A 13,166-nucleotide genomic window follows, 5' to 3' on the forward strand; every position below is an offset into this window, starting at 1 on the left:
AGCTAGTTAAGCTTCTTAACTCAGTAACTTTTTGGAACTTACTTTATGGGGAACAAAACCTCTCCTAAATGAACTACTTAATTCCCAAGTCTTTCAAGTCTTCAGGAAAATTACAATTGTTGCACAAAACACTGGTTTGCTTTTACGTCAATTCATAATGTCTAAGGTTTCCCCTTAACCTATTACCAAAAAGATTAACTAGATCTAGTATTAGGAGAAAAGATTATTTGTTGACATAAAGATGAAAGATGTATTTATGCAGTTCTCCCCCACCCCAAAAACACTTCCTTCTCTCTATATAAAATCTAGAAATGCTCTATCTTTTACCTTTTTCTCACAGAGAAAGTGGTCCACGCAGTCATCACTTCAAAATGATTTGAAGAGTTTGTGGTAGATACTTACAGAACTGTGGCTGATTTTTCTGCTTAACTGAAAACCTTATTAGTGCTCAGTGGCTAAAGACTTACTTCACAAAGTATAGTATCCCATAATATTATCTATACTTTGCTCACAGTCAATTCAAAGTTGTTTTCCAGGACAGGGGATCTACTCCTGTTTTCACACAGTGCAGAAATAATCCAGTTTAAGATCACTTTAACTGTCCTGGCTCAGTGCCAGAGAACTAGGGGAACTGTAGTTTTGCGAGACATTTAGCTTTCTCTGTTGGTGACTTCTGGTGCTAAAATAAATTATAATTCCCAGCATTCCCTAGCATTGAGCCAAGGCAGCTAAAACAGTCTCAAACTGGATTATTTCTGCACTGTGTTTTGGACCTTAGATGAAATAAACTCATCTTTCAATAAAACTTTGACAGCAATACTCTTTTCACATGGTATATTTTGTCACAAAAACTTTGTAATATGTGTTTTAGAAAGCTGAGTATCTAGCAAGAAAGTTGGACAAAGCAGATTTATCTTGCTGACTCAAAACATATCCACCCTCATAATGTACTCATATAACATGCTTTTGGTGACCAAGATTTCACACAACATTCATCATTGGTAACTAAATTTACTCAATTTGCACAAATCTATTTAGATGAAAAGCTCAAGAGAAGTGCCTGGTAAGACTGGCCCTCTAAAGAAGAGTATAAATACAGCCAACTCTGTAAAGCTCTATGGGTGCCACATATGCAGCAAGGTGAGCAAACCACTTCTTTTACTCCATTTCTTATTATGTGTAAATAATGACCTTCAACATTTATCAACAAGGCATATTCTTAGATGCTTTATAGATCAAGTGTCTGTATTATTGAAGCAATAAGTAGGAGCCAGAAAGCAGAATATAAAAGAACACTCAAGTTGCATGGTGCTCACCCTCTATTCAAAAGAGTCAGGGTTGAGGAAACTGGGCCTCCAGATATTGTTCAACTCCAACTCTCATTAGCCCCAGTAGTTGAATATCTGGAGGGCTATAGGTTCCCCAATCCTAGTTGATGTTGACAGTTCAATCTAAATGAAAGAAACAGTGATTTCCATGTTAACACCTGGATTTCATATCGTCCAATGTTCAGTATCCGATTTTTTGTTGTTTATTGGTTTTATTTACTAGAAAGCTTGAGCTCTGGACTGTAAACATTTAGTAAAAGCACATGCTTCACAATTCAGCATTTGAGGTATTTTATTGATATAGCAATCTTATTTCAAAATGGCATTATTACAAAATGTAAAAATCCAGCTAAACCAGAAAAATTGAGACCTTTTTTCCTGGGCCCTCAGCGTTGCTCATCTTACCCTCCAACACTTTTTACACAATTACAATCCCTATTGCCGGCCTGATTACACAGGTGCAAGATGTGCCAGAATGGCCTGGTATAGATAAATACATCAAGAAAGGCAAAAGCTGTAAAGCTAAATGCATGCAACAGGTTCTACCAGGAAAAAAACCCTCAAAGATAACCGCAAGTGAGATCTAAAGAGAACTGCAGAGGAAAGAGTTCTGTTTTAGTCATCTTTGTCTTTTGCTCCATGTTTAAGGATGCGTGTGAACTCAATGTAACTGAAGTTGCCCTTTTTATCAATTGGTGCCTCTCTGAACAGCTCATCTACTTCTTCATCTGTAAACCTGTCTCCCATTGTCGTCAGCAGTTCTCTCAGGTAGTCCTCTTGAATGAAGCCTAAAAATACAAAATATCAGGCAAAAATTGTTCATTACATTTCCACACACAAGCAAAGTCTATATAATTGCATAAATATATTTGGTGTAATTAAATATACTTGCAGCATAGACAAAACACGTCATTGAAACCTAAAATGCTACAGCTTTCAAAATTGTATTGATACAGTGATCATGTTCTACCATTACATAGTTTGCTTCAAGCCAATAAAACACTGTATTTATAGTTTTCTAGGAACATTAAAAGTAATGGATTTAAATACAGGTTGATTCTCCCTTACACAAAATGCTTAATAATACCAAGTGTTTTGGATTTTTTCAGATTCTGGAATATTTCCATATACATAATGAGGTATCTTGGAGATGGGACCCAACTCTAAACATGGAATTTATGTTTCGTAGTCACCTTACAAATATAGCCTGAAGGTGATTTTATATTATAGCCTGAAGGTAATATAATTTTTAATGATTTTGTGCATGAAACAAAGTTTATATACACTGAATTAGCAGAAACCAAAGATGTTACAATCTCAGCCACCCATGTAGACAATTTAGGATTATTCTAGATAAGGAATTATCAACATGTGTATTATTATGCCCCACCCCTTTAAGTTTGATTCCTGGTTTCAACATCAATGCTTATATATATGCAGGCACAGAAAAGGTCTCAAACCCCAGGACTGTAACAGTGGTGGGCTGGCATGTAAATTAAGAGCTATATGGGTTATATGACTCCCATTACTCCAATAAAGGACGGATTTTAAGTGGTTTTTATGTAGGGTGTTAAACAAAACAAAACAAGCTTCATTTATATACTGCTTCATACCGCCTAAGCAGTGTCTAAGCGGTTTACTAAGCTAATTTGCCCCCAACAGTCTGGGTACTCATTTTAGCCACCTCGGAAGGATGCAAGCCTGAGTCAAGCTTGAGCCCTTTTGCTGGTCTTGAACTCGCAACCTTATGGTTTTGAGTGAGTGGCTGCAGTACAGGCATTTAACCACTGCGCCACCCAGAACAGGAGTTGCATAAATCTGGTGAAGACAATCATGATCTCCTCCTCCACAGGGTTGGTTTGTGAATATGCCATCCTGCTTGGGAGGTTTTTCAAGACTCAAAAGCAATATTTCACTTCTGTCTCCACTTTATATTTTAATGATAGATCTCAAAGTGTTCACACAGTGTGCCATTTCTGGTATTTTAGTATCCCACCTGTTGCTTCTTCATCAAAGCAAGCAAAGGCATTCCTGATTACATCTTCTGGATCAGTACCATTTAATTTCTCTCCAAACATTGTGAGAAACATAGTAAAATTTATGGGTCCTGGAGCTTCATTCATCATGGCATCTAGGTATTCATCAGTTGGATTCTTCCCTACAACAAAACATTATCATTTTAATGACAATCCATACTATGAGTTTCTTGATTGATTTCATTTCATAATGCAGTTCTAAAATGTTATGATAAAAACTTCTGGTTCACAAATAAAGAGATTGTTATTTCTTCACACAAAAACAATTTAGCCAGAAAGAAAAAAGAAATTACCAAGTGAAGCAAGCATATCGTGCAGGTCTTCTTTGTCAATGAAACCATCTCTGTTTTGATCAATCATATTAAATGCTTCTTTGAATTCTTGAATTTGAGACTGATCAAACATAGCAAACACATTGGAAGTAGCCCGCTGAGGGCGCTTCTTTGTGGTCTTAGTCTTTGCCCTTTTGCTTGACATGGTGACTGCTGGATTCTAGGACAGAAAGAAAATAATGTCACTGAAAAGTATACTGCCAAAAAGAAAATATATGGTATACACATCGTTTATAAAACTATTTTCCTCAATTCAAAAATGTAACTATTATTTATATTTTGGCAAAATTCTTTACCTAAACTGTGTGTGTAAAACATTCTAGAATAAAAAAAATTAACAAGTTGATAATTAGAAAGATTCACCATGTTGGTTGTTCATTGGAAAATCAGGTACAAATTCCTATTCAGCCAAGATACACAACAGGCGGTCTTAAAGCACATTATGTCAGACTGATTAACCTCCGAGTGTAGCTATGAAGTTTAACACAACACTTTGAAATGTCAAAAGGGTGGGATATGGTTAGATTTTCAAAAGTAAAATATAGGAACACCTAAATGTTCAAGTACAAGAACAATCCTGATTTTACTTTCATAGCTTTGAGGAAAGGTGGGAAATAAAAATCATCATCGTCGTCGTCATCATCATCATCATCCATAGTACAGTGGACCCTTGCCTTACGCAGGGCATCTGTTCCGGATCTCCCGCTCATGTAAGGCGAATTCCGCCTATGCTCAAGCCCCATTCATTTGAATGGGACGCGCCGCCCCTTGCGCCCTGCACGCTCCCCATGGCTTGAGCGCATGTGCTCAAAGCCACATATAACGTGGGCGTGCTGTATGACACTATACAACCTTGTCAAAGGGAAACCTTTACCTTTACATCATATATACTACTTTCTTGAGGCAGCAAACTGGGACTGAAGGGAACAGTTCCTCACTTTTTTTAGTCGTCCTTACTATTCTGGAGCTTAATAACCACAATTTGTTAATAAAATCATTCCTCAATACAGTTGGTCCTCCACATGTGAGGCTTTGACTTTTGTGGATTTGATTATTTGTAGTTTTGATTAATATGTTTCCTCTAGGAATCTCTGGGTTCCCCAGCACAACTCTGCCAGAAGTTGACTATAGAGTTGTGCTGAAGAATTTAGAAGTTCCTCGAGAAAACATTTCTCTGGGCAGTTGTAGGTTCTCCATCATGTTCTATGATCAACTTCTGGCAGATATTAACCATAGAGTTGCACTGGAGGACCTGGAGATTCCTAGAGAGTGTTTTCTCAGGTAATAAGAATAGTGTTTTTTTTTTTAATTTGTGTTTTTTTCACATTCATGGGGATCCTTCACTCTTAACCCCAGTGAATGTGGAGGGACCACTGTATATCCGGATGCACTTCTCTACTAAGTTATCCTTGCATTTATTTTGTATTTTAAAGAAAAAAGGGTTAGTCATCTTGCTGATCAGCTGTTTTGAAAACAGAATATATTTTGTGTTATTTATGTCCTTGCTCTACAATAAATAAATAAATAAATAAAAATTTAAAAAAATTAGCAAGCCAAAACTAATCAGCTTTCATATTGTCCAGTTTTGTTTTGTTTTTTGGTCTAATAAGACCATGTTAAATGTCTAGCCTCAGAAATGTTAAACCTGCTTGCCAAGAGAAAACAGCTTTTTATACCACACATCACATCATGCCTGAAATCCTGGATAATATTCCATTAACAAAGCAATAAACAAGAACACATAATAAATTTGTTAGTCTGTAGAGTGCTACAGGATTCTTTGTTTATGCTGAGGCAAACTAACATAGCTACTGTTTTGGGAAAAAGTACTCAAAAACATTTTTAATTTGTGGGTTTTTTTTAATACTGCCAATTACAATACTATTAATTAGGAATATTTAGTAAAATAACCTAACCAGCAATACTGAACATTTGTAACATATCAATTTATTTCAAGAACAGAAAAATACAACCACATTGGAAGAGGTGAGAACTGTAAACCATTTAAAGTCTTAAAACATCCTCATTACATATGTTACTTTTTGCAGCATTAGTGGAAGCCAGGATGACTAAACTGAGGCTGTCATACTTTGGCATCACGAAAAGGTACGGATCATTGGAAAAGATAATGATGGAGAGGTAGACGGCAGCAAAAAAAGAGGAAGACACATACCAGATATGGTTAGATTCTGACTGAAGTCATAGGCTTGAGCCTGCAGGGCCAGAGCAGAGCAGTGGAGGACAGGAGGTCTTGGAGGTATCTCAACCCTAGAGTCACCATGAGTTGAAGTCAACTTGAGGGCAGTTAACACACACAGTGATTTCTACTACTTAGTTGCAAATCATTTATATTTCATTTTATAGTAAATTATTTGAAAACCGGAGCAATACTTAAGAGTGTTTATGCTTCAACTTTTCCTTTTCTAAAGCCCAGTTTATCCAAGATGAGCAAAATAATTTTGGACTCATGTGTTTGTTAGTTGACGCAAGGGAATAACTCATATGTATCTGGATTGCTCCTTATGCCATCTATAGAATTTATCTTTCATCTTTATGTCAACAAACCACAAAATGTAAAAAAAAAAAAACCCTATTAAAACATTACCACCTTATCGGTCAAAGCCCCCCTCAGCAACAATAAAACTTAGATGCCAAAGACATGTCTTCACCTGCCAGTGAAGAGTAGAAAGGATGTGCCTAGCCTAGCCTCCTTCTGCAATAGGTTTGAGGGTCTAGGAGCAGGGATTGAGAAAGTAACCTTCCACAGCCCTACCATATGTGCCTCCCTAGCTAAAAATATATAAAACTGCTGATTAACATTTAAAAAAACCCACACTGTATAGTGTGTACTAGTCTTAGTAACATCCTGATTCAATTTGAGCATTTCATTCACTGGGTTCCATTCTACATACGGAACCTTCTTCATGTAGTTTTATAACAAACTCCTATTTGTACAAAGTGTAAAAATACCCAAAAAAAGTGAGATTACTAGAAAACTACAATTTAAAAATCTGTTTCAATCTAACAACATTGCATAACTATTTAAACTGCCCAGAAACTTAGTCATAAATGAATTTCCTGACAAACCATACATCTTTGTTGGAAAAAATTCTTACCATATCTCAGTACAAAACGGTGGTCCAGTGGTTTACCCAGCTCTCAGATGGTAAGAAAAGATGCTTTACATGAGTTATATTCTAACGGGAGATCTACAAATAGCATCACTGATTTCATCCACTGATTAATTTCACAATTTAAAGCTTGTGTTCCATCTACAACAGTCCTCTGACACAGTGGAACATGAATTACTGACAGACTAAAAATAAGCTCATGTACAAGTCACCCGACAAACATTCATTGCCCTATATCCAGAATAGCATAAGCACAATGCACAATCTGGAATTTTCCATTCAATTAGCTCCGTTTCTCACATAAATTTTAGCAGCTGATATGTCCAGTCATATAAGCCAAGGTTCGGAGATTTAAACAGATTCAGGATTTCATGATAATTTTTCTTCAAGAATATGTCTATATAAGAAGCATGTTTACAATTTGTATGTGACCATGCAATCAATACATACACTCCATATGACTATCACATGCAGCCCCCTTGTCAATGTAACCCAAATTCAAACAAATGGGGTAGTGTTTAGAGATGGTGCAGTACAAATGAAACTCAGGTTCAAATCTTCACTTGGCCACAAATTTAATGGGTGACCTTGGGGCACCAATCATTATGATACACCTAATGTACCCCATAAAGTTACTGTGTGGTTAAAAGCAGGGACTATGTATGCTTCCTTGAGTTCCTTGGAAGAAATATAAAAAATAAACAGCATTTAGCCTTGTAATTGAGTATTATTCCAGTACATAAAACTATTAAACCTAAATCCAATTGTTAGGCCCTATTAAAGACCTGCTGAATCAACATAAATTTGAGATTTTCTGAGAGATAATTAAAATGGTCTCTGCCTTTATCAAGAATGTAAGTGCGAAAACATCCAAGGTCTGTTTCTATAGCAAAAGAACAAAAAACAAAAAAATAAGATTATCAGTCCATCCAGTTAACTTCCTGATTTTTGTAGACTAATGTAAAAACAACTACAACTTGATAGAAACTAAACAAAAAACTGCCCATGTATTTCTCCACTTTCATACACGCTTTATTTATTTACTAAAAGTGTTTCACTTTGCTGCCCCAAACAGTAAATAAAACAGACTGAAACATTATTTAAAAATTGATACCAAAATATTTAAGAAGTCAGTATGAAAACAGTAAACTTTAGGTTTATTCAAACTGTGCAAGTTAAATGAATCGGGATAACTGTACAATTGAAGAATACACTGAAATGGCTAAAAGATGTAAAAGATCTTGGCTTGGCTTTGGCCACTAATATACAAAATAGTTCTTTGTAGATCTGGTAATTCATGCATATCCAGTAGCCACCTATGAAACCTATCATAGGGATCTCAAAACAAAAAGTATCAGGAGAGAAAGCAGAGCTCTCACAACCGCAGTCCCACTATCCAGGAGCTTAGCCATTCCATTCCCCCTCCACTCCCTGTATATTGATTTTAGACAGTCAGCATTTAGGTCCAAAACACACTGCAGAAATAATCCAGGTTGAGAGCACTTTAACTGCGCTGGCTCAGGCTAGGGAATTCTGGGAATTGTAGTTTCTGTGAGACACTTAGCCTTCTCTGCCAGACAGCTCTGGTACCACAATAAACTACAATTCCCAGGATTCTGTAGCACTGAGTTAGGGCACGCAAACTGGATTACTTCTGCAGTGTGTTTTGGACCATAGTTCCCACAAAGCACGCTCAGTTCCTACTGGGCTGTTTTGATCCTCCCTAGTTTTTTCTAAGGAGATATATATGAGGACCAACCTGCAGATTATTTGCTATCTGCATAAAAGTTCCATTCTCCTGGCAAATTAAAAAAGAAAGTTCTTAAGTAGTTCCAAATGTGTTTCACATTGCCAGGCCTTTAACATTAGAGATTTACTGTCAGGTTTCAAGTTGACCTCTTCTGAACAAAACCCACAGTTGCTGTGTGGTGGTGCACAACACAACTGCATTTAGTTTTAAGCACCATTTTTCCCCCATATAAATTCAAGCAAACCAAAGAAGATGCTTACAGACTTCACATACCAGGTTACTACACACTGTAATGAACTGTAAAGCAAACAAAGCTGGTTATACACAAATAGTCTATTCTGATCACCTTATCTCAGCAAACGTTTTAGTTCACATTTATATTTAGATATTTGTTCAAGTTAGCTATTTAATCAGCTGAGGTTTTGCTACTGGAGCTGGAATCTTAGTAGAGGGCGACTCCTCCTTTAAGATGGCTTCCTTTGGAATGCACTAGAAAGGAGGATTCATGACGGCTGGGAAAATATTTCAAATTCCTAGACAGGAACAGCACTTTCTGAATGGTGAGGAATTTTCTAATGCCTCACTGTAAAATAGCCAACTTTTTCTTGCTCTGTGTTCTACATGAAGAACATTAACCATCTATATAGTTATTCTGGAGCTGTTTTATTTTCATTAAACTACTAAGTGTGTGGTTCCAATGTGAACTGGGAAAAATTTACCCTCCATATTTTACAGTGTCAGGGAGAAACAGATCTATAGGATGTTTTGCTAGGATTATTCACTTAAAAGAGATTGCATTTCTGGGTTTGACATTTGGAATAAAGTTGTTCCAACTCCAGCTTGGCTTCCAACTACAGAAGAATTCACTGTAAGCCATCAAAAATTCACCCAGCACAGTATGTCAAAGAAACAACTTGGGTGTATCCACACTGGTATTCTCCCTTAAAAGTAAAGTCTTGGGATACAGATAGTTACGTAAATCTTGTTCATGAAATAGACTGAAATATCACCTGAGGCAAAGTTACCAGTCAGCATCATGACTAAATTGGAATTTGAACCTGAGTCCCTGATTTTTAGTCTGACACTAGTTATCTCACCACATTAGCACAAGTTTGGGTTACCTTAAAGATACCACAACTGTCTTGGCTGCTTCTCAAAAAGTTATCGTAGCTCCAAAACACACCACAGAAATAATCCAGTTTGAGACCACTTTAACTGCCCTGGCTCAATGCTAGGGAATTCTGGGAACTGTAGTTTTGTGAGACACTCAGCTTTCTCTGTCAGATAGCTCTGGCACCACAGTAAACTACAGTTCCCAGCATTCCCTAGAACTGATCCAGGGCAGTTACAGCAGTCTTGAACTGGATTATTTCTGCATTGTGTTTTGGACCAAAGTAAGCTTTGGGACCCTCCTCAAACTGGAGGGAGCCGTCCATGACCTACTGTACTACAGACCACTTGTCTGGAAAGGGTTACAAGTTGAGTCTCCATTATCTGGAAGCCCAAAAACTGAAATACTCCAAGGTCCAAAACTGTCCACATGGGTGACTGAGACAGTGACACCTTTGCTTCCCGATGGTTCAATGTACACAAATTTGTTTCATGCAGATTACTTTCAGGCTACATGTATTAGGTGTATACAAAACGTACATGAATTTCATGTTTGGATTAAAAAACAGTGCGGTGTAGTGGTTTGAGTGTTGGACTACGGCTCTGGATTCGATTCCCCACTCAGCCATGAAACCTACTGGGTGACCTTGGGCAAGTCACATGCTCTCAGCCTCAGGGGAAGGCAGTGGCAAGAAATCTCTGAAGAAATCTTGCCGATTTTAGGGTCATTGTAAGCTGGTAACAACTTGAAATTACATCACACACATACACATCTCCAAATCCCAAACAATTCTGGTCTCAAGCATTTCAGATAAGGGAGACTCAACCAGTACCTGAAGGCCCAGCCATTGCGGAAGAGTGACTTTTTAACTAGCAGACCATTTTGGTTTTTGGAAGCTCTCCCAGTTAACAAACAAGAGTAACCTCGCCCTCAAGGCCTAGAGACGGATGCAGCTATGGATGCAGCCATTTCCTGACCGTCCCTTTCTGCGAGAGGCACAGTGGAGTTCCTATGCTTTGGGAGAAAGGAGGAAATCATCCTTGCTACTTTACCCCAAAGGATCCTGAAAGACGTATGAGTACTTTATAAGCTTTTGTAGACTTGGTCTGCTTCCTAAGATGCAGGACAGGCTAGTATCGCCCCTCAATTCACTTTAGCATCTCCATAAGTCAGAAACGACTTGAAGGCGCCCAACAGCAACTAACAGACAAAACACATACACATTAAAACAATCCACAGTTAACACTTACAATTTAGTAGACCAAATCTATGAAAACTTATTCTACAACTCCTTTTGCCCACTTAGTCTCAAAGGTACTACAAGATCCCTCTGCATGCTGGATTTCCCAGAATAACATGGCTATCTATGGGTGTAGAAATAACGCGGCTTATTACCGCTTTAAGTGCTGTAGCCCCATCCTATGGAATCCTGGGTTTTGTGTTTTTGCAAGGTCTGTTGCCTTCTCTGCCAGAGTGATGGTGACGCCTCACAAAACTACAAACCCAGGACTCTGTAGGAGGGAGTCATTGCAGTTCAAGTGTGTGTGTATGTGAATGAGGAGTCAAACGGCATTATTTCTACTGTTTCCCTTGGGCAAGTCACACTCTCTCAGCCTCAGAGGATGGCCATGGCAAACCCATTGTGAAGAAACTTGCCAAGAAAACCATAAAATAGGGTCACCACAGGAAACTACTTGAAGGCACCCAACAACAACAAAGATGCACCCTATGTCTCTGACTGAAGTCTACAAAAGCTCATGCTGCCAACCCCTTTCTTTCAGTTAATCTCAAAGGTGTTACAAGATCTCTCTGCAAACTGATTCTACAGACTAACATGGCTATACTTGAATTCTCCATCTGTGTCTCTGAATTTGGCTCCTTTGCATTCATTCTCACACCCCACAAACCACCCAAGGAAGGTGGTTTTGAAATCCATGATCAAAGGGGGGAACGAGGAAGGGACGGCAGGGAGTCACCCCAAGCAGTGGTGCAAATAGGAGGTTACAGGGGGTGCAGACCACACCAGGTGGCACCCTAAGGAGTGAAATGTACTGAGGCCAGTATTGCTGCCACAAGGTTGTGAGTTCGATCCCAGGAGGGCTCCAAGGTCCACTCAGCCTTGCCTCCTTCCGTAGATCACTAAAATGAGTACCCAGCTTGTTGGAGGCAATTAGCTTACAGACTGTAAACCACTTAGGGCCTACTTAGTTCAGTATGAAGCAGTATACAAATATTGGCCATTGGCTTCCACTCCACCAAATGCATCTGAGGAAGTAGACCGAAGCCTACGAAAGCTCCTGTTGCCAACTTTTCTTTCAGCAAGCCTCAAAAATGCTACAAGATTTTCCCCCCTCAAATACTGATTCTACAGACCGACACGGCTATAGCCCTGAATTCGATATTTATTGTGTGTGTGCAGGTACAACGTCGTAATTTAACTTCGCTCATTGCTTTACGTCACATTGACGTGGTTCGGCAGTATGCGGGAGTTACGATTTATTAAGTAAAGTCAGCACGAAAAAAACCCAACATGAATAAGTCTTATTTATTTATTTATTTATTTACATCCCGCCTTTCTCCCAAGTTGGGACCCAAGGCGGCCTACAGACACGTTCACCTTTGCCCCCAGAAGGTGTGGTATGGGAGGAAGTGAGTGTTTAGGGGCGACATTATGAGCTACAGTACTAGGTGACACACACCAGTGTTATTGAGAAGGCACTGGGCGCAGGCGTCTGAGGGAGACGAAGGGGCTACTGAAGCCCCCTTTAATCTTCCTCAGCGGCCGTTGCCATGACAGCCGCGCCCTCGAAGGGAGGTCAAAAAAACCGTCGCATGAGGAGCGCGAGGAAGACTCGCGGCCCCTCCCCCATCGGACGCCTCGCGCCCCGCAAACTCCCCAACTCAAAAGAAAGCGCGAGGGTGGGCGAGTCCATTCCTCAACACCCCCCCGCCGCGTTCACCTCCTTTTGCCTTATTCCCCCCCCCCCATTCCACTGTCCCAAATGGACCCGCCCACCAACCGACACTCTCTCTCTCTCTCTCACCTGGCAACGTAGAACGTTCGGCTTCTGAAAATTCCAAGGGGAAAAAATACCAACGCTGGCGGTTGGGTGAGCCAGGGAAGAAGCCAAGAGCCTCGACACTTCCGGAGAACACCAATACCGGGATGTACTATTATCGATAGGGGGGGAGTGAGAAGGATGAAACAGAATTTGGTTGCGTCGTCAGCAGCAGGACCCAAATAAATAAATAAATAATCGGTTTCTTCTCTCAAGAGGTTCTTCTTTGCACACTCACTCACACACACACAAAAACCAACCCTCGTAGTGGGAGATGATGATGACTTCCCCCCCTGGAGGCTGTTGAGTTGGTACAGCCCAGTGCGCTCACCGCATTCCAGAGGGTTAGGCGTGGCCACAGAAAGGGAGGAAGAAGTGGAGCGTTTATGCGCATGCGCGCGAAGGAATGTGGGTCTAAT

General features: G+C 39.4%; 1 protein-coding gene across 2 annotated transcripts; it reads right to left on the minus strand.

The window, feature by feature from the left end:
* Positions 1–1,602: 1,602 nt before the first annotated feature.
* On the minus strand, positions 1,603–12,888 carry LOC121917323 (myosin regulatory light chain 2, smooth muscle minor isoform). Of its 2 annotated transcripts, none has more exons than XM_042443208.1 (4): positions 12,733–12,888; positions 3,658–3,856; positions 3,325–3,486; positions 1,603–2,116 (listed from the first exon to the last, which is right to left on the minus strand). In XM_042443208.1, exons 2-4 carry the CDS (start codon positions 3,839–3,841, stop codon positions 1,944–1,946), a joined length of 519 nt encoding a protein of 172 aa, XP_042299142.1. In that variant the 5' UTR covers positions 3,842–3,856; positions 12,733–12,888; the 3' UTR covers positions 1,603–1,943. The 2 variants fall into 2 exon arrangements, with proteins under 2 accessions (XP_042299142.1, XP_042299141.1); XM_042443207.1 differs by lacking the exon at positions 12,733–12,888 and adding an exon at positions 6,813–6,954.
* Between the last annotated feature and the right edge of the window lie 278 nt (positions 12,889–13,166).

The sequence above is a fragment of the Sceloporus undulatus genome, unplaced genomic scaffold (genome assembly GCF_019175285.1).
Source record: "Sceloporus undulatus isolate JIND9_A2432 ecotype Alabama unplaced genomic scaffold, SceUnd_v1.1 scaffold_15, whole genome shotgun sequence".
In the NCBI taxonomy this organism is placed as follows: domain Eukaryota; kingdom Metazoa; phylum Chordata; class Lepidosauria; order Squamata; family Phrynosomatidae; genus Sceloporus; species Sceloporus undulatus.